The following is a 23,775-nucleotide window of genomic DNA, read 5'->3' on the forward strand; positions in this document are numbered from 1 at the left end:
CACCGCTCACCGCCGTCAAAAGGGGGCGGGCAGGGCGCTGACGTAGACGGCTGCGAGAATCGCCGCAGCCTGCGCTAGAGGCGTAAGCGGGGAGGACTTTGCTCCAGGGCCTCCGGTGGTAGCGGCGCGGAGATCGCGCGCTCTCGTCCTGCAGCCGCCATGGCTGCCCCGGGGCCGGCCCGGCTCCTCCAGGCTGCTGCCGCCGCTTCCTCCCGCCGCTGGCTCTTCTCTGCCTCGCTAGCAGCCGGGACGAGGCCAGCCTGCGGCAGCGCGGCCGCTGCCGTGAGGGCAGCCCGGCTGTTCAGCCTCTCTGCCCGGGCAGTGCTCAGGTAAGAGGTCGGAGACCTGAGGCGCTGGGCAGGTTCTTGCGGGCGGCGGCCGCTTTCCCGCCGGGCCGTGCCGAGTGCTGCCTCGGCCTCAGCGCTGAGGGCACCTGAGGCCAGCGACCGCCTGTGGTAGAGGCGGCTCAGGCGGGGCGGCCGAGCCGGGCGGGCGCTGCGTGACCTTCCCCCGATCGCTCACGGCGCTCGGTGCCCCGCCGGCCCGGCCCTGCTGCTGCCCGGCCCGCTCGGCGCAGGTCCCGGCCTCCTCCTCGGCTCCCGCACGGCCGCTCTGCGCTTCGCCCCGGCGGTCGCCGTCCCGCCCGCGGCAGCTGTGGCGGTGACACGGTAGTGTGCAGGGTGAGGGGACCTTCCACGGCCTCCCTGCAGAGTATCAGCCAGGCGCCCGCGGCACTGTGCTGTAGTCATTAGCCGGAGCTGATCAACCCGGCCTGGGTTAGGCACCGCACTGACCCTGCGGCGTGGTTAAGCCACAGGGCCTGTAGTATACGGAACCGTCTTAAAAGAGCTTATAGTATTGTGGGAAGCTAAGCTAGGGTTCTTTAATGTTCAAACTACCTTTCTAAAAGGTTGTGACGTTATCAGTATAGCGCTTTTTTGCATTTGGCTTTGGGTTTTTTTTGTGAAAGTTTGGCTGGATTTGTGGTAGAAGTACAGCATGTGTCAGGGAGTGCCCAGTTCATCTCTTCTGCCTTTGGTATAGTTTTTCTTTATTGAAGAGCATTCGTGCCTCTAAATGTTTAGAACCCCCCTGCTCCTCACTAGTATGTATGAGTAGGTGTTTCAAAGTGCATTGCATTTGTAGATGTTTATTGTTTCACAGCCCACAACTAGAGACTTGCAACTAAGTACATGTAGTCAAAGACTGTTTTTGCCTGCCCTCCTTTCTTGTAGGTTGCATATTCAAAGATAGGTCAGATTTTACAGTTAACTTTCAGTATTTAAGGTACAGACGCTTTAAAAGCCTAATTTCCTTGGGTTACCAGAGTATTTGTTTGTTTTGTTTTTTCCCTTGTGAACTGGCAGTCAGCTGGGCAATGGCCTGGCTTTTTTCCAGAGGATTGGGTAGTGCTCTCACTGTTAAAGATATTTCAATAGTTTGCTTTTAAAATCTCCTTTAGGTGATTTCTTACTTTGTTCCTGCAGATACGGAGAGATAAACTACCTTTTTATTCTAGGACTGCCGTATGAAATGGCTAAGTTGGTAGTTCAGATCTCTTATTTTAGTGACCCTGATGAATGTCTTTAAAATAAGTCTCTCCACGGAGTGAGTACCCTGACAATCAGTTATTTTGAGGTCCCTGATTCACAGGTTTTAATTAAAACAACAAAACAACCAAAACAAAACAACCAAAAGGTATTTGTGAAGTGTTGTCAAGCTTTTAAAAGTTAATAAAATTATTGCACAGAGTAAAAATGGGAGGAAAAAGAATATTAATACTAGGAAACATTTCCTAACCTAGTGATGTAAGGCCTGTAATACCTCAGTTTTTGCACAAACAGACTGAATACAGATTGGAGTTTATTCACATTTGTTGAGCAAGCACAGCAGCAGAAGCTCACACAAGCGAGTATTTCAAATGTATTGCATATACATGCCATGTTGTAACCTGGCTGAGTGAGGTGGGATGAAGGAGGGTTTTCTTTGTCTGTCATATATATACATATATATAGTGTGTTTTCTCCATTTACATGCAAATTGTCATCTGTGGTTCTACCATTTCTGGGTGTCATATAATCTGTGACCCAGTTCCTGAACTTTATGTAGCCTGTCAGTGTTGTTCCAGTAAAAAGATACATCATTATGTATGTAAAATTAGCTGCATTTGTGTGCATAGAATGAAGACCTAGCTGTATAAAATCATCACCTGAGGTAATTCTTGTGAGTGGAAGCTCACAAGGGTTTCCGTGAAGCATCAGGCATTATGTTTTCATTTCCATTTCATTCTTTTTGCTTTTTCCATTTTTAGCCATTCTCTTTCCTCTTTATTTCACGGTGAACAGTAGTTATCTCAGAATTCTTTTATACCAGCTCAGATACCCGTATTTTTGCAATACAACATAGTTCCTACATGTTGTAAAGATTAATTCAGATTTATTACTTAGATATTTTATTCTAGGCCTGTATAATAATTTCCTTTGTGAAACTCTTCAGGCAGTTACATAGGGCTATTAGACATAGCATAAAAGATCTGGAAATAATACAGTTGGGCTTGTGAGGTGCAACACCAGGCTACAGTTATCATCATGTGTTGTTGGAGGAATGTAAGAAGTGATTCTTAACTTGGAAGTAATAGCTGGAGATTCAAAAGGATATTTCTTTTAAGGGGGAAGAGGTAACTGTCAGGATTCTTGCAGTACTTTCTCCTTTTTTGCATAGAAGGGACAATGAACAGCACGTGCAGTTCTCTGATGCTCATCATGCAGTTGCAGTATGCTTAATTTAGGGTATCTGAGGGAAGCCTGGTGACAAAGCTGATGGTGCTGTGGCAACCATATGAAGAAATTATTGTATCTTTTCATCTAGGGAAATGGACTCATCTCAGGGTGAACTGAGATTTGTGCTATGCAGATTACACAAAATATGGGATTTTTTTTTTTTTCTGCTAATCCTGAGGCTATTTATACTTTCATAGACCTGGCACATATTTCGTGTTAATTGCCTGTGACGAGTTCACAGCATGATGGTGGTCAGTTGGATATTTTCCCCTCATGCAAACAATGTCTGGGTGGACAAAAGCCGTGTTAATTGAATGTGTAAAGCTTAAATACTGTTTCATACAGATGGGATTATGTATTTTTTTAAATATTATCTTGCAGTCATTGAAAAGGTCTACACAGTGCATGTTTTGGATGTCTTTATTAGTTTGAATATTAAGTACTTCTGAAAGTACTTTTGTTTTAAATGAAACGTGTTGGCTATCTGAAGAATGGTAAAGATGACAGTAGCAGAAAACAAGATCCTACTGGAAGTCTTAAGTAGGCTATTTCTAAGTTTATTAAAAATCAATAAATCTTAGCCTCAGTTATCAACCAGGATGGATCAAGTCACATAGAAAAGATTAATTACTGTACCAATCTCTTAACAGAAACCAGTGACTCAGTGGTGGAGCTGTGGTTTGTCCCTTTGCTGCATGCTGCACCCCTTAAGCACCCACAGACATGGTGCAATTCCACACCTGGCTGAAGCTAATATGAGATTGTTCCTATGGAAAAGGGGATTGCTGATGATACTAAACTGGGGCTAGTGGCTGACACACCGGAAGGCTGTGCTGCCATTCAACAAGACCTGGACAGGCTCAAGGGTTGGGCAGAGAGAAATCTAATGAAATTCAACAATGGCAAGTGTAGAGTCTTGCATCTGGGAAAGAAGAACCCCATGTACGAGTACAGGTTGGGGAATGAACTTTTAGAGAGTAGTGTAAGGGAAAGGGACCTGGGCTTCTTGGTGGACCGCAGGATGAGCATGAGCCAGTAATGTGCCCTCGTGGCCAAGAAGGCCAGTGGCATCCTAGGATGTATTACAGGGGGTGTGGTGATTAGGTCAAGAGAGGTTCTCCTGCCCTTCTACTCTGCCCTTATGAGACCACATCTGGAATATTGTGTCTGTTCTGCGCCCCTCAGGTCAAGAAAGACAGGGAGCTACTGGAGAGTTCAGCACATGGCCATATGAAAGGCTGAGGGAGCTGGGGCTCTTTAGGTTGGAGGAGACTGAGGGTTGACCTCATTAATATTTACAAGTATGTAAAAGGCAGGTGTCAGGAGAATGGTGCCAGGCTCTTCTCAATGATATCAATTGATAGCACAAGGGGCAATGAGTATAAGCTGGAAAATGAGAGGTTCCAAAGAAACACAAGGAAGAATTTCTTCACTGTGAGGGTGACGCAGCACTGGTAGATGAGTTGTGGTGTCTCCTTCTCTGGAGACATTCCAAACCTACCTGGATGAGTTCCTGTGTGACTTACTCTAGGTGATCCTGCTCTGGCAGGGAGGTTGGATTTAGATGATCTTTTGAGGTCACTTCTAGCCCTTTAGATTCTATGATCCCACTCTCTTCATTTTTTGTGGTAGGCACTTCTGTCAGCATTGCCTGCTGGTCCACCTGGGGCTACTTTAGGTTTATAGTTCTTTCAGACAGATTAGCAAAGCAAATTTACTTGCAGTAATACTGGTGTGAGGACAGTGGCAGGGAAATTGGAGTGGGAATCACCCCAAAACACGTTTTTGTATTAGAAGGAGATTGGTTTAAGGTGACTATGAAGCTTAGATTGAGTTCTTGCATCATAGAGTTGCAGTAACATGATAGTTTTAAATATGTGTAAATTTTATAGAAGGGGCAGATTAGACTATGTACCTGTTCTGGTATTCAAACAACCACTTGACCTGTGAAGGTTGGGTTTCAGCCACCTTTGTTTCCAGACCCAGTTTCCTTCTTGACAGTGTGAACGCCAGAGGTAGAAGCAGCAAAGGAAGGAGGGCAAGACCTTTCTTGTGACACCAGAGTTATGCCTGGTGAAAGTATAATCCCAGTTTCCGGTGTGTTTTGAAAACTGGAAGGGATACGGCTTGTCTTTTACAAAGGTTCCAGTGATCTACTGTTTGGTCCACATTATGTGGATGACTTCATCCTGTAATAGAGGAAATGGTATATTTTGGATATTGTACAAATATTTAGTAGTTGCCATGTCTGTGCTTCAGGCAGAGGATGCCCATAAATGCAAGTACGCCTTGCATTATATCTCCTGTCAGGGTTGTGTTTATCATGTTGGCAGAAATGTTTCAACAAATTAATGTATTTTGGTGAGCTCTGGAAGGGCTTTTTGAAGCAGTTAAAAATTACATTGTCAGGGGTCTACTTTAGCTGTCAGAATGTGAACCTAACCTTTTGCAGGTGCAATCTAAATCCCATAAGTCTTAAACTGCCGGTCGAGATGGTGAATTCTGTACCAGTATGTCTAAGAAGTGGGTGCTTGTTTCCTTGGTTGTACTGTGGGAGGTGTTAGCATGCATAGGAGCAAAAAGAAGAGCAGACTGGTAACTTAAACCCTCACAGAATAGTTTATTGTAGGTGCTTCTTTGGTATTACAAGTGACTGTGTTGAAGTATTTGTCTTTACAAAATGTAATTAAGATTTCTGAATTTGATTGTAGTGTGTACTTCAGTTGCATTCTGCGGATGAGCAGAGTCTATCCTTCGGTATCGATTTTAATTTGGAATGAATTACAGCTAATAGTGGCTTGTGGCTGTCCCCACGATAACAGACTGGGGGATGGTATGACAAGAATTGAACATGACATCACAATGAATCACAGCACATACTGCTGCCAACTGAGCTTACACTTGTGGCAAGTGTATTAAGTCAAGAGAAAGAAACATTTTTTCAAAGCAAGCTAGGGCTCCAATTGTTAAACACATTTTCTTTTACAGCAAGTTCCAAAAATAATCTGTTTACTGATGTTTCCATGTGGCCATTTGCAGGTTTTTGCTTTAATATTCAGCTCTATAGGTGAGAGTTTTCCAGGAGGTGACTTGACTCTCAAGCTGGTATGCTATCTATATGATTGATAGATCACTTAAGACAAAATTACTAAAAAGATTAAAAGTAATATTAAATATACTGTTCTTAAACCCATTTCATATTGAAGCATAGATTTTTTAATTTTTTTTTTTTTGCATTAGCTGTCAGTTGTTTTGTCTGTATCTCATCTTTTGACAGATTTCTTCACTCTCCATCCAACAAGTTTTTCTTGTTTTACTTGCTATAGGAAAGAAAACAGTGTTTTTAAAAACAAACAAGCTGTATTTTATTTGTTGATGTATTAAAAAGCTTTCTTTTTTCCTGCACCTGAAATAACATAATATGGAACACAAAAAAATCTTTTTTTCTGTATTAAAAGCTTTAGTCTTAAGATATTTTTATGCAGACTGCAAGAGAATTTTTTTCTTAAACATAATTGTTAGAAAAGCAAAGCAGGAAAATACAAAGCCTTCTTTCTTTGAAGCCAGTGCCAAAAGTTTTAATTTCACTGGAATTAATATTTACAAGGTGGAATCCCAAGAGAATCTGTGCTCAAAAAAAGCAGAATGCTTTTGGCATTTTTCAATTTTTGAGAGGAGAATTAGATTTATGAACCGATAAAGCTAAATGTCTTAAACTCTAAGCAGAAATGGGGAAATTTAGAATTTGTCCTAAATGATAATGATGAGAACAATTAAAATTTCATAAATCCAAAGCAGGGGTCTTCACAAAGATGTATAGAGATGTACAGAAACATTTAAAATGAGCTATTTTATTGGATAAAAATATAAACATTGTGCCTAAAATAAAATAGCTCTGACTCTACTTGGTGATCAAGGCAAAACATCAGGTTCCGATATAGTTTCTAGTGATGAAACACAAACCAAAGATTTTTTTGTTATTTTTCATGGCCTCTGTTCAGCATACAGCAGTAAATGCCTGTACCTATTACAGCTTTAAAAAGTCAATAGCTTAAATCTCTCTGCTCTTAGAGTGGATAGTGATTACTGGTTTAGTACTCAATTTTAAAGATCTAAAAATTATTAGAATTCTTCCTTTAATTCTATTATATATTTTTCTTTTTCCAGCTCAGAAGAGAAAATAACTGTTCATTTCATTAACCGTGATGGTGACAAACTAACAGCCAAAGGAAAACCTGGGGATTCACTGCTGGATGTTGTTGTTGATAATAATCTAGACATAGATGGTTTTGGTAAGTAGATTCCCTGGATACTGTATCCAGGCTCTAGAAATTATGTTACCATTTAATTCATAAATATGTATAGAATTGTAGTATCATTTAGGTTGATCTCAACACCCTTGAGATCATTGAGTCCAACTGTAAATGGATATTTATTTATTAATGTATTTATAAAACCTATCTGTACTTCAGGTTTTGTCCCCATCTTCTTTTTTTCATCCAAGCGCATAGAATATTTTGGGTTGAGTTCTAGAAAACTACTTGGGATGAGCTTTACTTTAATGTTAGACGGGAATGTGGACAGAGTGCTCTGAAGGTAGAATCTGAAAGAGCCACCCACAGACGCTTCTGAGCTCCAGAGTTCAGGATGCAATGCAGAACAAGTGTATTTCTAACTGTGTCCCGTTACTTCCACATTGCCATCCATCTCAATTTATCAGGGTTTTTTTAGCACAAATTGCTATAGTGTTTGAGTGCTAAAGAAAGAAGCAACCAAATCCATGTCAGTTAGCAGGGAAGAGCAAATAGTTTAATTATTATTAAAGGACTGGGGTAAAGGAGACCAGTGTCCTAGTGAAATTGTAACTTGTTTAAAATTAAACTAGGAAGCAGTTCTGATAAATCCCTCTTCCTTCAAACTGTTGCCCTTTCCATAGATATTTCCACTGAAGTTGTAGGATTCCACCCATGCAAAGCAGTGATATTTGGTAATGGTAATTAAATACCTTGGGACAGGCACTTACATGATCCTGAGTTTAAGAATTAACAGTACAGACTAAAGCAGCTTTGAAGCAGAAGCACTGTTTTCATGAGTGAACGCATAGCATGGAGTAGGCTGCTGTAGCACAGTTTGAAACCTGAAGTGGAAATAAATTTCTCAGCTGATAATAAAAATCTTTGATAAGATTTTAAACCTCAGACATATCTGAGAACCCTTGTATCTAGAGTTGCAAACATCTGGGGAAGAATTGTCTCTTCAAAATCTGTAGTGTGTTAAGACAGCTGGCTTTATGTATCACTAAATGTGTTGTATAGACTTATGGTTAGCCTACTTATGTTCTGCTGTAAATATTTGCTCTGTGTCAGTATCAGCCATGTTAAAGTATTGTGGTAAAATGTGGCGGGGGGGGGGGGGGGGGGGAAATAATGTTGTCAACAACCGGAAGCCAAACAAAAAATTTTGAGATAATGCAACAGTCTTTAATGATAATGTATGCTAGTGCCTTTTCAGTAATCATATGCTAATGAAACCTCATACTAAGGCATAGAAATAATGCAGTGAAAACAATGTGAAAATGTATGTTTGGAGAAAACGTAATGAGGGGAAAAATGTAAAATGTAGATTTTGCCTATTTATTTCCATCACTAGAGGGCATCCTGTGTGCAGTAATAGAAATAACTTTGTCTAAAGACTTGAAAAACTGCTGACTGATTCAGCTGCACTTGATTTGTTTGCTACTGCTGACTTTACAGCTGCAGAAGACCTTCCGCCATTCAGACAGACTGATCATAGTTCATCCTGTTCCCCCCACCCTTCACTTACGCTGCCAATATGACAAATTTTACATTATCTGGCACTTTGTTTTTCATATACATTTGTATGTACTTTAAATCCATTATGTCTTTAAAATCAAGTCTTCTAGTACAGTGTCATGCTGCCTTTGATTATACGCTTTTGATACCATTACTACATGCAACAGTGTAGTGCCGTCTGTATGGTGCTTGTGGTCTGATGGTGGATCCTGCTGTTCCTTTTCATAGCAGTGCCTATACATGCAGCCTTCCTTCTTTTTGTTTCCATATGCATACAAAAGTGATGTGGCCACAATAGTCTTAGTTCTGCTTTCCCTGGAAATGAGTAAATAAATGAAATTTGGCTAATGTGTTACCTCCTTCTCTCACTAATTTTCATCAGAGCTGGGGGTTTGTGTGTCGCAACCCCAATCATCACATGCATATAAAGATTTCTCTTCTCCAAGTTGCTTATTTATTTTTGAATGACATGGAGAAGACTGTGCCAGCCTTATACAGTGGTAGAGACAGATTTGTGTTCATATTTGTGTACTGTCTTGTGATGACTCAGTTGCTTAAGCTGGTAACTGTAGTTGATGTGTACTATATCCTTGGCTCGGGACAGGTTGTTGAGTAGTTTATGTAGGCCTCTAATGCAGGGAAAACCATCTCCCTAGCCTGACTGCCTTTTGTGTGTTCTGTTGGGTAAGGAGAAATACCAACTATAAAATCCCTTCTTCCTGTACTTCTGAGGATTTTATTTTTTGCATAGTGGTTGTTGAACTTCTTGAAAAGCCTGTCAAACCATAGCAAGAGAGGGACAGAAAGATCAACTTTGCAAATAAACTAAGTAGTGTTGATTGACACTGTTGTCTGCTTTGAAATTCTAATAGTATGAAATTTTTCTCTCTTTAAATGATAGAAAGGGATTAGTTAAGTATTCTAGTTAATTACAGCATTTAAGTAAATCTTAATATTGTAGGAACTATTGACAATTTAATGCAGGGTTGATATATGAATGTGGCAATATGTGGAACATGTTTTATTACATTTTATTAATCAACAGAGATGCTTCTTGTATGGGATAAATACATATGGAAGATTTCTTCTGAAATTCTGCTGTAGTTCTGATGTAATTTGAAACTTGGATTTTCTATTAACTTGTTCTTTAGGTGCATGTGAAGGAACACTAGCATGTTCAACTTGTCATTTAATCTTTGAAGACCACATATTTGAGAAGCTAGATACAATTACTGATGAAGAGATGGACATGCTGGATCTGGCATATGGCCTCACAGAAACGTAAGGCAACATAACACTTCGCTATGTCAAAGAACAGAAGGAAGGGTTTGCAGGTGGGGCAGTGCAGTATCCTCAGAATGCCTTAATCAGCTTTTAATAAATTGCTGGATTCTGTTACACAAATGGGATTGCCAAGCTTAAATATTATTTATCTGAATTAATATTAAAGATACATATCAGTAATATTTCTGTAACTGAGGAGTGGCAGTTGCCAGTACTTGCTCTTCACAGGTGTCTGTTGCAGGAGTGTTAGATACTGAAATATAACCAAAACCACAGTTCCTTCAACAAAAAACTTTGCTGTGGCACTCACTTGCATGAATTTTCTTGCTCTTGTTTCTCTTCCCATCTGTTTTCTGTCTCTGTAGTTTATAGCTAGTTATTGTACTTTTTGGATGTGCTTACATTAGTGTTTTAGTTTTGGTCAGATCTTCTTTTCACAGAATCACACAAGGGTTGAGGTTGGAGAGGACCTGTTGAGGTCATCTGGTCCAACCCTCTGCTTAAGCAGGGCCACCTGCAGCCAATGTCCAGGATCCTGTCCAGATGGCTTTTGAATACCTCCAAGGAGGGAGACTCCACAACCTCTCTGCTATTTATGTACATTGATAAAATCCTTCCCCCAAGCCTCCTCTGGGATAAAGGATGTCCCACATGGCAGTGTCCCCACTTGTCATGCTTTGACTGGTATCAGAGTACCCTGGTGCATTATTCCCTTTTGAGTGAAACCAATCTTAAGGTGTTCTGTAACTGCTGGTGGGCATTGCTATGCATAGGGTTAGACTAGTGGCAGTCTAAAGGGACTCTCTTCTACACCTGTCCCACCATCATGTGCCTTATAGTTAGGCTGTCATGTCCTCATCATTGGCACATTCCTAGTGGCTGCACTGCCACTTTTTCTTACTTCAGCCAAATCTTTGAGGAAGTTTCAGCTTGCAGCTGCCATGAAAGCTTGTTTTTTTTTAAAATGGACTACTTAGGTTAAAATGAAATTGTTTTCATTAACTGCAGAGATTATTAAAAGACAGAGGAATGCAAGCCCTGGCAAGTTACACGTTGAATATTTTAAAAGACTACTGAAGAAAAAAATAAGCCAAGACACAGTTTGCTAAGTAGAAAGATCATAGAATTATAGAATCATAGAATGATAAAGGTTGGAAGGGACCTTTAGAGATCATCTAGTCCAACGCCCCCTTCCAAAGCAGGTTCACCTAGATTAGGTCACATAGGAATGTGTCCAGGCGGGTCTTAAAGACCTCCAAGGAAAGAGACTCCACAACCTCTCTGGGCAGCCTGTGCCAGGGCTCCCTCACCTGAACAGTAAAATAGTTTTTTCTTATGTTTAAGTGGAACTTTTTGTGTTCCAGCTTCATCCCATTACCCCTTGTCCTGTTGCTAGCTACTATAGAAAAAAGGGATGTCCCAACCTCCTGACACCCACCCTTTAGATATTTATAAATGTTAATAAGATCTCCCCTCAGTCTCCTCTTCTCCAGACTAAACAGCCCCAGTTCCTGCAGCCTTTCTTCGTATGAAAGATGTTCCAGTCCCCTGATCATCTTGGTGGCCCTGCGCTGGACTCTCTCTAAATATCTCCAAAGATATTTTTGTTTCTAACTTACCAGAAGCAAGAAACTTGTCTGCAGGAAGAACCAATGTTATGATGTAGAGGGTGCACTTAAAATACAAAAAGATGACATAAAACCAAAGTTTCTTTTGCACTACTGTCTTTAGAGATGTCAGGGGATGTCCATGCACTGGAAGGGTTCTTTGCTGAGGGCTTCCTCTGTCTCAAACTGCTGTGTCTTTAGAAGTAGTATTACAGCAAATAAGTAAAATGAGTTGTAATAAATGGTAATGACCGGGAAACATTCACCTAGGAGTTCTGCAGGAATTCAATGTGATGTTTCTGTCTGTAAGGCTTAATTACTTGGTTTAGAACTTCTATGTCAAAGGAATGGAAGGTAGTTAGCCAACTTCTAAAATGAGATCATTGGAACTGGAGAGCAGTGAGTCTGATTCTGTACCAGACACATTAGTTGTGTGTCTGTGGGCTGTTGCTTTTTTATAGCTTCTACTATGTAATGGTAAGAAAAGAATTCAACAGGGCTTTTGTAGAAGGATATAATGGATACAGGAGTTCTTCAGAGGAGTCACTGAGCAAGATTTTGCAGTTAATGTAGTTTACTTGGGTCTAGAAATCCTTTAGTATGTTTTAAGTTACAATGGGATAAGAGCAAAGGCCCTGTGAGGAACAAGTAGTTAAAAGTCTTTTAACAAAGTAGCCAACTATCTTGCTGTCTGGTGAGAGTATGTGATCTGAAAGTGATCAGTGCTAGGTTTTATGCAGTAAGCATACTTGTGAAAGGCTTGGGAAAAGAGAATGAGTAAGGTTTGTGTATACAAAGAATAAAGTGCTGTGTTACTCAGTGCCAGAAAATCGAAAGCTACTGTTGAAGACATGTTCAAGACCCTTGTGCCGGAATGATGGGAAACCACGTTTGGTGTAAGAGGTGCAGATAAATGCGTATGGAGAGGTGGGTAGGACAGTGGTGACCTGAAATAGGCTGTCAGCTAGTCACTGTCTTTCTGGAGATGTCAGCTTAAGTATTGGTGTTTAAAATCAAAAAAACCAACCCACCAAGAGAAGCCCTAAAAAAACCCAGCTTCTCAAAAAGGTGAATAGAACACTGACAATATTAGGTAGGAACAGGTAGAAAACCAGAAAAGTACCATTACATGACAAAATGGAGATTCACCATTATCTCTGTACTTGTGCGGCTCTGACTTCCTGTTTTGTTGGATTTTTTCCTTTTGTGAAGTCACAGAATGAAAGGAAATAAAGGGAAGGCCTGTAGAGGTGGTTAAAGAGGAAATGGCTTTCATGCAGGGATTGACTTAAGTCATTTTTTAGGGGGTCCAAGCTCCTTCAGCTTTAAGGAGTGGGAGAATCTGGTTAAATATCTGTAAAATTGTAAATACTGTGGAAGAGTTTGAGTAGGAGAAGGTAGTTTGTTTCTTTCAGTGTTATTTAGTCTGCCTAGCTTTGTACTGCTGTGTGGTAGACTGAAAACAAAGGGCAGTGTTACTTCACATGACACGTACCTCTTGCCACACTCAGAGTGCATAGAGTTAACACTGGTCTTCAGTGAAAAACAGCCTTATGGGTGATGCTACATAGAAATATCAGAATTCACATCTATTTCTCCAGGAGATTTAATTTCCAAAGCTATTGTTACAGATGCATATTCAAGAGACTAAATCTGGTAATGTATGTATTTATGCATACACTCGGGTAATTTGAGGTTCGTGTCTGCAGTAATTTACATCAAGGTTTTACTTTCAGATAGAGTACAGCTTTAACAGCAATTGGTAACTCTGTGCTTCAATGAGTTCTGGAGAGATATCTTCATAGTATCTCTGCATACACTCCCATACTGATCCCACCATTCAACTGGTGCTACAGAGCACTGCCTGTCCTTGCTGGTGTTGAAGTATTCTATACTGAAGTACCAAGGCATGGACATGGAACTAAAGATACCCTGTCAATAAAAGTCGCTTGGAATGTCTGCAGAATTTCATTGTGGTATTAAGTCCTTTGATTTGAATTGCTTACATACAACACTTTTTCATGCTGAATGATAGGGAGAAAAATGGAGTGCATCTCCTCAGGTGCCATTGGTATTTAATCCTTCTCTTTCCTGTGTTTCTTGTCTCTTCACCCCTACCTCTCTGGTTTAACAGCCTAATCGCAAGTTGTTTAGTTTGAAAACATTGGGCCCTGGATAGGTTAGACTGTGTTTTTTTCCAAGGCTTTCATTCAGATTCATTGCCTTCATCTCTTCAGAGATGCTGAATCTCCCGTAGGAGATCAAGTATCACTCCCTGCACTGTGCTGAACTATTAGTGACCCATTGAAAATGAAAGGATCACCTATATTATACATTGTCTCAGCAAGCGGGAAATATTCCATGTACAACTGAACTGCCAATGTACTTGAACTCTGTTACTTAATGCAAATCATTATTGCCAAGTAGATCTCTGCGTTGGTCCTGGCATTTCACTACTGCCCTTGAGACTATGCACAGGGGTCGCTCTTTATAGACTGTAATGTCTTTGGGATGGCTGAACGTCAGAGGCATCAGGGGTAGGTGCTATAAGATATGTGACTGGCTGGAGGTAATGATGGTGTCGTGTTTCCTTACAGATCGCGTCTGGGCTGCCAAATCTGCTTGAAGAAATCGATGGATAATATGACTGTTCGAGTACCAGAAGCTGTTGCTGATGTTAGACAATCAGTAGATATGAGTAAAAACTCCTAAAAAAAAAAGGATCTTAGGGGTTTTAAAGAAGCTTAATTATTTTTATAACTTATTTTTAAATGTGTAATTAAATACGGGAACTTACATAATTGTGAGTTATTTTATATGACTACCGATATTAGATTAATGCTATTTTAATTTTCTTTATAGAACCTCCTATATTTTTACGCTTAAAACGCAATAATACTTCTTACAAGTGATCACTGGGTTATAAACATTAGCAAGTAAATTGCAGACTTCCTACAACATCTTTCTGTCAAAGCCTTTAATGACATTTGAAAAGTGGATCACTTCTACAAGACTTCCCTTAGAACCCCCTGGGCATTTCTAGGTTTCAGACCGGGATAGGCAAGAGAACAAAGCTTGTAAGACTGCATGGGGTCTGTGAAAGTGTTTCATTAAAGATGGTATGCTCAGAGCTCCTTCAGGTTCTCAGTAAATACGATGGTTCCTCAACCAGTCGTGGTTTTTCAGGGTAGGGATTTCCCAAACTTTGAGATCCCAATGAGATATGGCAATTTTTGTCTTGCAAAAAAATGTTGTTAAACTGACAAGGTGTTTAGGGACTGATAGGGGATGTTGGCAGCTGCAGCTTTATTGCTGCAGTGCATCTCTGCCCAAATTGGAAGTCAACAAACCTCTGCTGAATTTGTTTCGCTACATGCCAAATGGGAAATGCAGATGGTGCAGGGGAGGAGGGACTGTGGAGCTGTTGAATGGTGGAGCCTCGCCACTGGAGGGAAACCTTATTTATTGCTGTTCTCTGAAGGTGGCCAAGTTGGGATTGAGGAGTTTGTCAACATAAGATTTGTTCTGAAACCTTCTTCCCTTTCCCCCCTTTGAGCCTGTTCAGGAGGCAGTCTGGTGTTAGCCAAGGCCTTGGGCTTAGAGATTCCCAGGATCTGGGCCCTGCTCTCAGGATCAGTTCAGTAATGGTTGATGAAAAATGACCAAGTATATTTATTCCCTAAAGATGGACTAGGGACAGGGAGACCCCACAGTGGGATAGCCCGTGGCCTGATGAAGAACAGCTTTCTGTTGGATCTTGGTGTAGTCTTTCTAAAGCAGACAGAAAGAAAATACTGTCTCTAAGGGTCTTGTTCTTTCCATTTTTTGTTGCCTAAATATGAAATGATTGTCACCAGTACAATCATTGCCCGTATAAGGTTGTGTTAATATTTTGGGTGTATTTATGCATATAACATGCTAATTTACAATTGAATGATCTCATGTATTCATTAATGCCTTATTTGAACTGGTGGCAATGACATCTAGATATCTTTTCTTTTATTATTGTATTTATGGGAGAAGGGGGAAAACATGATTATTTTTCCAGTGTTGATCTTGGGATCACTTTGAGCTTCATGACAAGAAGAAAAAAAAAGTCTCTCTTTGTTATAAAAATAAATATTTTTTTTCCAAAACTGTATTAAAAATAGATCAAGCTCAGATTCTTTGGTTTCCTCTCTGAGCTATTACTTTGTTTCTGGGTGTCCCCTATGGACTTTTCCCTAAGATGAGATAACGCTTGGTATGATCTGCTCTGAACTTAATCATACAGGGTTTTTGGAATGCATTTCCTGTCTCATCTCATGCAAAACCTGACTTCAGAGGTGAGATTTCCTGGCTTCTTGGGGAGAAGGACGGGAATGAGTTGAAATGTCTTCCTCTTCAGCTGCTATGACTCTAAGCGTAGCTTAGAGGTTACTCTCCCACATCCAGGCACTGAGGTAAATCAATTCTCCTTTTGTATTGCCTTTGTCCTGAGTTCATTTATTATATGCTGTAATTATTACTGAGTCTTGAACTTTCGGTTTTTTACATGACACAGCTCCTCAACTTCCAAGAGGGAATTCAGGCAATAACCAGCTGTACTATGCATTCCTACATTGTAAAGAAATCTGAGGTTTCAGTACAGCTGTGGAGTTTAGGGGTAGCTTGTGGCGCGTGTTGGGGTTTTGTTGGGTTTTTGTTTGGGTTTGTTGGTTTGGTGGTTTTGGTTTTTGTTTTTTTACATACAGCACCAGGCACTTCCCATGGGAGCCTTGAAATGCTTAACACTGTGTTAAACAAATGTCAAGCGACTCTCCTGCAACAATTTCCTTTTTAAGCCAAGGTTGTTTTATTGTGTTTCCTGTGGCAGCTTCTCATGACAAAGACTTTGACTCTCCTATATTGTGCCTGGGGAAGGAATTATTTAGCACAGCAAGGCAAAAAAGGGACACTTCAGAGTTCATTTTACCTTCTAGAGGTATCCCACATTGCATGCAAATAGAAATCTCAGAAGGTGAAAGACTGACATGTAGTCCTCCAAATGCACAGCTCAGAGATACTTGTTTCCTTATTGTCAAAATGATTTGCAAATAAATCTCATTTTATACCACTTTGACATACCTTGTTTGTATTGATTTTTCTCCTTTTGTTTTGGTTTTTTTTTTTCTTGAAGCCATTGAATGTGTTTCTGGCCATAAAATGGGACTTAACAGTTAGTGAGGCACATTCAAGTGTAAGTTTGAAATACTGTGCAATGACACACAATTAAAGCATCAAAACTCATTAAATAATATGTTGAGTTCCTCGCCCAAATAAAAATTACAGGTAACTTGCTTTCTAAAAGCATTTCTGTTCTCTGTGGAGTCAGTGGGTCTCTTCTGTCTCTCTCCTCTCAAAAATGAGAAAATCAGGACTGGCTTTGTTCCCTTTGCTTTTAAACTAACATTCTCAACAATCTGGGGCAAAAGCAGACCTTAGCAGGGGGGAGAATGATGCCTTCTGATTCCTGGAGTAAAAACGTCCTTTGGATGTGATGGTTTTGGTGAGGATACTGAGCCAAAGGCATCCTCTGGCAAACAGAAAAGTCCTATATTCCCCTGTGTTTTTCTGAGAGGGAGGGAGCTTGTCTTGTGGCTTGGGGTCCTGTCCCTGTCCCTCCACCCTCTTAAACATCCATTGAGGTTTCTGTTGTTAGCAAGGACTCTGTGGCCTCTGTGATCTGCCCTTGGGCCTAACCCCTGCTGTGGCACAGCACCTTCTTCCCCTGATGGACACTGGGCTGCATCTCTCCATCTTCTAGGGGTGAGAAAGGATGAAAAGGAATTTGAACAATTTGTTACAACTTTCCTTAGGGCTGCTCAGGTGCAACAAAGCTTTGCTTGCCCATTTCTGGGAAACCTGGAGCATGTCTGTGCTAGAAAACAAGAGCTAGTCTGAAATTCTCACAGCTGGTGCTGACACCACGTGGTAAATCCCTGCAGTGCAGCTCTAATGAGATAGAACATTTGAGTGCTGGAAGAGCACAGCACGTTAAAGCAGCTGTGCATGTCAGCCCAGCTTGGCCACAGATTTCACACGGAGTTGGGGGCTTGGATGTCTGTAGCTGTGAAAGAAACGTGGATTGAGTGTCACAGGGGAGAAGAGCTATTGCAGATCAGGCCAGTCTGCCACGGCTTCAGGCACCCCTGCCCAGCCGTTGGCAAGGCTGAGCATGCAGTCCTATAGACAGACAGATGTGTAGAGGCACAGACAGTGAATCGGCTATGCTGGTGAGTGCTGACTGAAAACACAGCATCAACCACCTGCCCTGTGAGCCTCATGGCCCTGCTGACACCAACCCTGTCCATCTGTGAGCTGATGGGACCTTTGCCCATTGACAGCCCTGGGAGCAGTTCCCTCAGGGGCTCCACCAGCTCTGGTGAGGTTCTGGGGGTTCCTCTGCTTGTCATTGTGCCTCTGCTTCTTCATGTGTGCGGGGATGGTTTCTCAGTCACAGGACCGAGCACTGTTCAATGACAGGGTGGGACATTTGTGCTCCTGGTTTCTCTAGCACTGTGGCTGGCGACAGAGGATGTATTACACACAGGAAAGGATAATGACACAGGTGCCAAGTAAGGAACTGGATACTCCAGATACTTTGGAGAAGTCTGCAGGTGCCTGTGGCAGCTGTACAGGGCTACAGCTACACACAGGTCACTTTTTCCCTGTTTACAGGAAACTGCCTCTGCCTGCTGGTGGCCTGGAAGCTCTGGGTTTGGATAAGTCTGTCCTGCCTCACTGAAGGAAATGCCAGACCATAGCTTTAAGGCTGTCTTTGATGAAAAATGGCTCCCTGATGAGGCATCATCTGGAGTCCTGTGTCCAGTTTCTGGCCTCCTCAGCTCAAGAGGGACAGGGACCTTCTGGAGAGAGTCCAGCACAGGGCCACCAAGATGATCAGGGGACTGGAGCATCTTTCTTATGAGGAAAGGCTGCAGGAACTGGGGCTGTTTAATCTAGAGGAGATTGCAGGAGAATCTCATTACTATTTACAAATATCTAAATGGTGGGTGCCAGGAGGGTGGGGCATCACTTTTTTCTGTTGTATCCAGTGAAAGGACAAGGGGTAGTGGAAAAAGGCTGGAACACAAAAAGTTCCATTTAACCATAAGGAAGAACTATTTCACTGTGAGGGTGAGGGAGCCCTGGCACAGGCTGCCCAGGGAGGGTGTGGAGTCTCCTTCTCCGGAGGTTTTCAAAATCCACCTGAATACGTTCCTGTGTGACCTGATCTAGGTGACCCTGCTTCTGCAGGGGGAGTGGGACTAGATGATTTCTAAAGGTCCCTTCCAACCCCTACCATTCTATGGTTCTATGATTCAGTTTTGTATCAAATAAATATCCAGAGAAGTTGGATGTTCTCAGCTCACCCAAGTGCACCTGAGCAGGTCCACAGGAAGGTTAGCAGCTTTCTCACCCCTCCTCAAGCAAGAGCCCCACATTGCACTGGTAAGCCAGCACTAGCTTTTGATCTGGTGAGCACACAGGCTTTGGTAATGGTTTGGAAGGGCATTGCCTTCCTAGAAAACTCTGATTGGAGGCAAGAAAGAGAAAAAGAGGGAGAGCTCATACAAGTTCAGAGATGCAGCTGCAGGGTCTTGGATCCAGGAGAGAGGCAGACATATACCACCCAGGGAGCCAGCGATGGGTTTTGGCTGGGGATAAAGGTAGAAAGTCTCATCTCAGAGGAATGTTTAACAATAGATGAAAGTAGCTGTAAAAGAAAACAAATGGTGTCACAGAGACAAGGCATATGGTAGCTCAGAGTGACAGGGAGGCTCGTTCAGGCTGTGGTTCAGTTCCAGGCGGCTGGTGGCTGTCAGGAGGGAGCACAGCAGGGGATGACCGGAGCAAAAAGAGTGTCTGCTTCAGATTTCAGCACTTCTTTTTTTTTTGCAGCCTAATTGAGTTGTTATGATCATCACACGTTGGATTTTTGTCAGAATATTAGGAAAAATACATTCTGTCCTGGCATGGGGAAGAAAAAACAATCAATGTCCCTTGCCTTGGAGTCTCCTGCCCTTCTGAGGCAGTCCTTTGAGGAGAAGGGCAGCACAGGAACCTCTGAGGCAAAGGTGTGGTGGAGCAGAGCTGCCCTGAGGGAGAATGTTGTCCTAGCAGGAAAGCTCAGGAGACTGGAGTCTCCCTCTGCTGAGTGATGAATACAGAAAATGTTGTATTTCCAACTCAAACAGCCCATGTTTGAGCACTGAATGTGAGCTTCACATTAAAAATGACCTCAATTAAAGACCTCGTTGCCTGTGTTTACTCTCTACCACTTTTGCATTTCATTATTTGTCTCTGGATAAGAAGGATGGGAAAGGTTCAGCTCCTGATTTGCTTGTTTGTAGTACTTCCTTTTGAAGGTAAAAATGCCTAAATGAGGCACATGACAGCAGAGATCTTTAGAGCAGCACACAAAAATTAAGGGAGAAAACCAGTTACCTGGGAATGGGAGTTAGTTCTTAGAATAAAAGTACAGAGTAACTGCAGGATATTTGTTATGGTATTTAATTCCTTACATAACCAATTAATCTGTGCTGTCAGCTGCCCAGCACTGGTCTACTGGGGTACCATAAAGTCCTACCTTCACCATAAATAATACATTTAATCCATTTCTGCTTCCTTCCAGATGAAGAGCCTCTATAATGGCTCTAGATCCCAGGAATTTTGTAACATTGACCTTCCTCTGAGGGTTAGGTGCCATAAATTCTTACTCTCTGGCAAAATAATTTCCCCAAATCATTTTGCTACTGAGTTCAAAATGAATCCCAGCTCTGAGCCCAAAGTGAGCTTGAGCTCCGGTACACTCAGTTCAGGCACAACTTCCCCAGCACTTGCCATATTGCGTGGTGCAGATACAGTCCACAGCTCATGGTTTCTGCAATGAGATGTCATTTAGCAGACCAATAGGGCTTTTTTTCGCTTCTTCAAATCTGGAGCCCAGTCAAAAACATGCCAGAAGGTCCTCTTGCTGAAAACTCAGGGTCACCTTTAAGCCTGGGAGGAGGCCCGTGTTATTTAAGGAGCTCATTCCTGGCAGCAAATTTGGGTGGATGCTGCCCTGACAGAGATCTGAATCCATAAACACTTGACCTAAATCCACTGAGGGAAGAAAAAGAGCCTTTAGCCAATCCTTGCCACTTGCTTCCCACCTCTCCAAAACAAACAGATCAATATGTTTTGGCTGAGCAAAAAATGTTGAACCAAGTTACATTTAATGTGAGTCACAGTACTATTTCGGAAGGAAAACAGCAATATTCCTTCCAGAGCACACTGAATATTTAGATATAAAAATAAAGCACCTAGCCAGGCCCTGCTGGTGCATGTGCTGAGCTCCCAACCCGCTCCTCTCTTACTTCCTATGCTGCTCCTGCCAGAGAGCCCCTGATTTATTGACTGTTACCCTCCTTCTCCCTCACCTCCAGCTCCTCATGGCTTGCACTTGCTCAGTGGGTTTTGGTTTTTTTCTGCTCAATTTACCTCTTTTTTATGGTGTTTCTTTGTCAGAGAGACATCATATACCCTGCAAAAATGTACTTTTTACCTTTCTGCTGTGTGGCTTTTGCCAAGGCTCCTCCTGCAAAGTGCTGATGATGTATTGGACAGCTGAGGGTACACATCAAAAGATAATTTAATCAGTGACTACTCAGAAACCTGGTGTCTGACCAGTTTCATCCAGAGCTGAGTCCTTCATAAGCCCTGTCAGGCACGGCTCTCTCTTCCATTGCTATTAACTTTGATAACCTCTTTAAAAAAAAAAAACACCAGAATTATTTCTGAAGAGATGAATGAGCCTGCATCTACATTCTATCCCAGGCTATCTGTGGCTCTCACACCAACTGTAGTGCCAATGTGCTCTTTTTCTAATTTCAGAGCCTTGATATTAGTGATTTGGAAAAAAAATCCCCATTGCCAATAACTTCTCGAGGTCCTTGCCAGGGGATTTTTGACTTCCAAATTGAATTGGAGGCTACTTTCACAACTGCTACTTTTATTTTTTGATGGAAAATGTGAAATAAACTGCTGAATAAAACTTCTTCTCGAAGAGAGTGTGAAATCTGAATATGTTTGGGTTTGTGTTGCTCTTCATACAGCAAAAGCTGCTCATTTAAAAGGCACCAGCAGAAAAAAAAACCTTGTTGGTTTGAATGTGCCACCTTTTAATTCTGGTAAGCTTGTTCATAGCATTTTCCAAATCTGATAATTACTGAAGTTGTCATGAATAGTGTAGGCCTTGAAAGATATTTTCCAACATTACAGTGTTTTCCAAGATTTGCCTGGGGAGCCACACAATTGGAGGACAGTTTGGGTTGGAAGGGTCCTTCAGAGGTCACTGCATACTTGATTGGGCAACTGCATAAACTTTATGGATCTGATAAGTTTATTGAGGAAAATTTCTGGTCTATCTGATAAGTTTATTGCAGAACTTGTCCAGCTTTTCTGAGGAAATTGATTGCATTGAAATCTGGTGTGCTTTCACAGACTTCATCACTTTAATCTGTTAAATAATTTCTGACACGTTATAAAACAGTCGTCGTTAACATTTGTTGCTAAATTTTAGTGTTATACCAGGTGTATTGCCCATATGTGACATTTTCTCAATTTGATCTGTACGGGGAAAAAACCTACCTTGTTTTTTCCATTAAAAAAATAAGTATAACAAATAAAACAAAAAGAACTTGAGATATGGATCCCATCTTCCTGGCCAAGGGCTGTTTGAAGCTGGAGATCCAGGATAGAGTGGTCATGAGCCCATAGCAAGCAACCACTAGACACCCCTTGACTGTCCTGTAGGGTAGCAGAAAGATTTAACATGTTGAATGGTGTCTTCACCACTTCTGAGGGCATGAGCCACCTCAGGGACTTGTTGGTACCAGTAGACTGGAAGTGGCTGGAGTACAAGAGGGCTTGAGCAGTTAAGCAGTAAAAAGTATTAGAGATTGAAACAGGAAGAATAGGTTTAAAGGAAGGAGCTGTTGGTTTGAAGTCTACTGGCAAAAGTCATCTGCCATTCAGGCAGTTTGCAGAGAAAAAAGCCCAGTGACAACTAAGCGTGGATTGCTGATTCTCAACAGTGTTTGTTCATGGAAAGGCAAAGTGCCAATAAGTCTAAAACTTCCCCAAAACTATAAAGAGTAATTTTGTCCCCAGCTGCTTGGTTAGCTTGGAGAATCTTGGGCTATGGAAGTGGTTTTGTTGCTGCTTTTTAGAAATATAATTGTCAGGAGAAAGGATTCAGTTGAAGACTTAGTTCAAGGATTGGTTTTAGTGGAGAGTTTCTAGTGTGATGTATGTAAACCCAATGTGTCTTGCCCTGATGTGAGCTGAGTGGCCATCACAGGGACATGCAAAACTGTTGTCCTTGTGAAAGAACAGAAAACCTGAAAAAGCTCTTCAGAGATCAAGGCTGAGGAGAAGAAATAATGTTTGTCAGGAACCACTCTGTTGGAAAACCAGCCATGTTCACAGAGTCCATGATATTTAGTGTCTGGAGTAGTTACTAATTTCTCTTCTGAGTTTCCCATTTGGAAGACAATTGTATCCCTTGTGAATCAGAAGCTGAGAGCCAGAAATAGCTATAAGTGCACATCTCCTGCAGGTAACTAGGTATTTCTGTCTTTATCATCTCTCTCAGTTAGTCAATTTTGGTAACAAATGGTCATTTAGTTTTCACCCAGATAATTTCCACAAAAGCATGTTGATTGAGCATGACTATCGTTCATGGCTTTTGGGGTTTCTATCTCACATTGTAGAGCTGCAGCAGCCTGTTTTGTGTGTGCTCTGTCAGGATCTGTCTCCGTTTGGTTGGTTGTTTAACAAGAAGTATCTTGCTTCTGGTGATGAGACTGGAATGGGTGGGAGCTGCCTGAAGGGCTGAAAAGAGGGTAAAAGGGTGGTTCTAAGAAAAGTTATTTCAAGGTATGATCTTTCAGTTAAGTTGGAATTATCCAAGATTTTTCAAGATATACCCGGAAGGAGGAGAAAACTTATCATCTTGGGTGGGAAGATGGGCCTTAGTGTTTTCCTGTCAGTCTACAGGAAATATGTCAATGTTCAGATGCTATCGTTTGTCTTGGGAAATTAAGGAAATTGGAGTGGGAGGATTAGAGACATTTTTAATCACCCCTGGCTCTGCACCCAAGGATATTTTTTTCATGATTCATCTTCATCATGGACAAGGAACTGCTATTAGGTCCATTTGCCACTGCTGATGAGTTGACCATTTGCAGACCTTGGGCTGTTTTAGTTGTCTGCATGTAGAGA

The 23,775-nt window shown here is 41.7% G+C and overlaps 1 protein-coding gene across 1 annotated transcript; it reads left to right on the forward strand.

Annotated features, from left to right (window-relative positions):
• The first annotated feature begins 50 nt into the window (after positions 1 to 50).
• FDX1 (ferredoxin 1) lies at positions 51 to 16,585 on the forward strand. Its single transcript, XM_061992157.1, has 4 exons — positions 51 to 329; positions 6,948 to 7,072; positions 9,745 to 9,874; positions 14,082 to 16,585. Exons 1-4 carry the CDS (start codon positions 160 to 162, stop codon positions 14,194 to 14,196), a joined length of 540 nt encoding a protein of 179 aa, XP_061848141.1. The 5' UTR covers positions 51 to 159; the 3' UTR covers positions 14,197 to 16,585.
• The last annotated feature ends 7,190 nt before the right edge of the window (positions 16,586 to 23,775 follow it).

Source organism: Colius striatus, chromosome 1, assembly GCF_028858725.1.
Source record: "Colius striatus isolate bColStr4 chromosome 1, bColStr4.1.hap1, whole genome shotgun sequence".
Classification (NCBI taxonomy): Eukaryota; Metazoa; Chordata; class Aves; order Coliiformes; family Coliidae; genus Colius; species Colius striatus.

What these genes read in the sequence shown, in the direction of transcription:
- FDX1 (XM_061992157.1), top strand. Translation starts at nt 160, where the DNA reads ATGGCTGCCCCGGGGCCGGCCCGGCTCCTCCAGGCTGCTGCCGCCGCT. An exon ending in TCTGCCCGGGCAGTGCTCAG is followed by an intron (nt 330 to 6,947) that starts GTAAGAGGTCGG and finishes TTCTTTTTCCAG; the next exon opens with CTCAGAAGAGAAAATAACTG. An exon ending in TCTAGACATAGATGGTTTTG is followed by an intron (nt 7,073 to 9,744) that starts GTAAGTAGATTC and finishes CTTGTTCTTTAG; the next exon opens with GTGCATGTGAAGGAACACTA.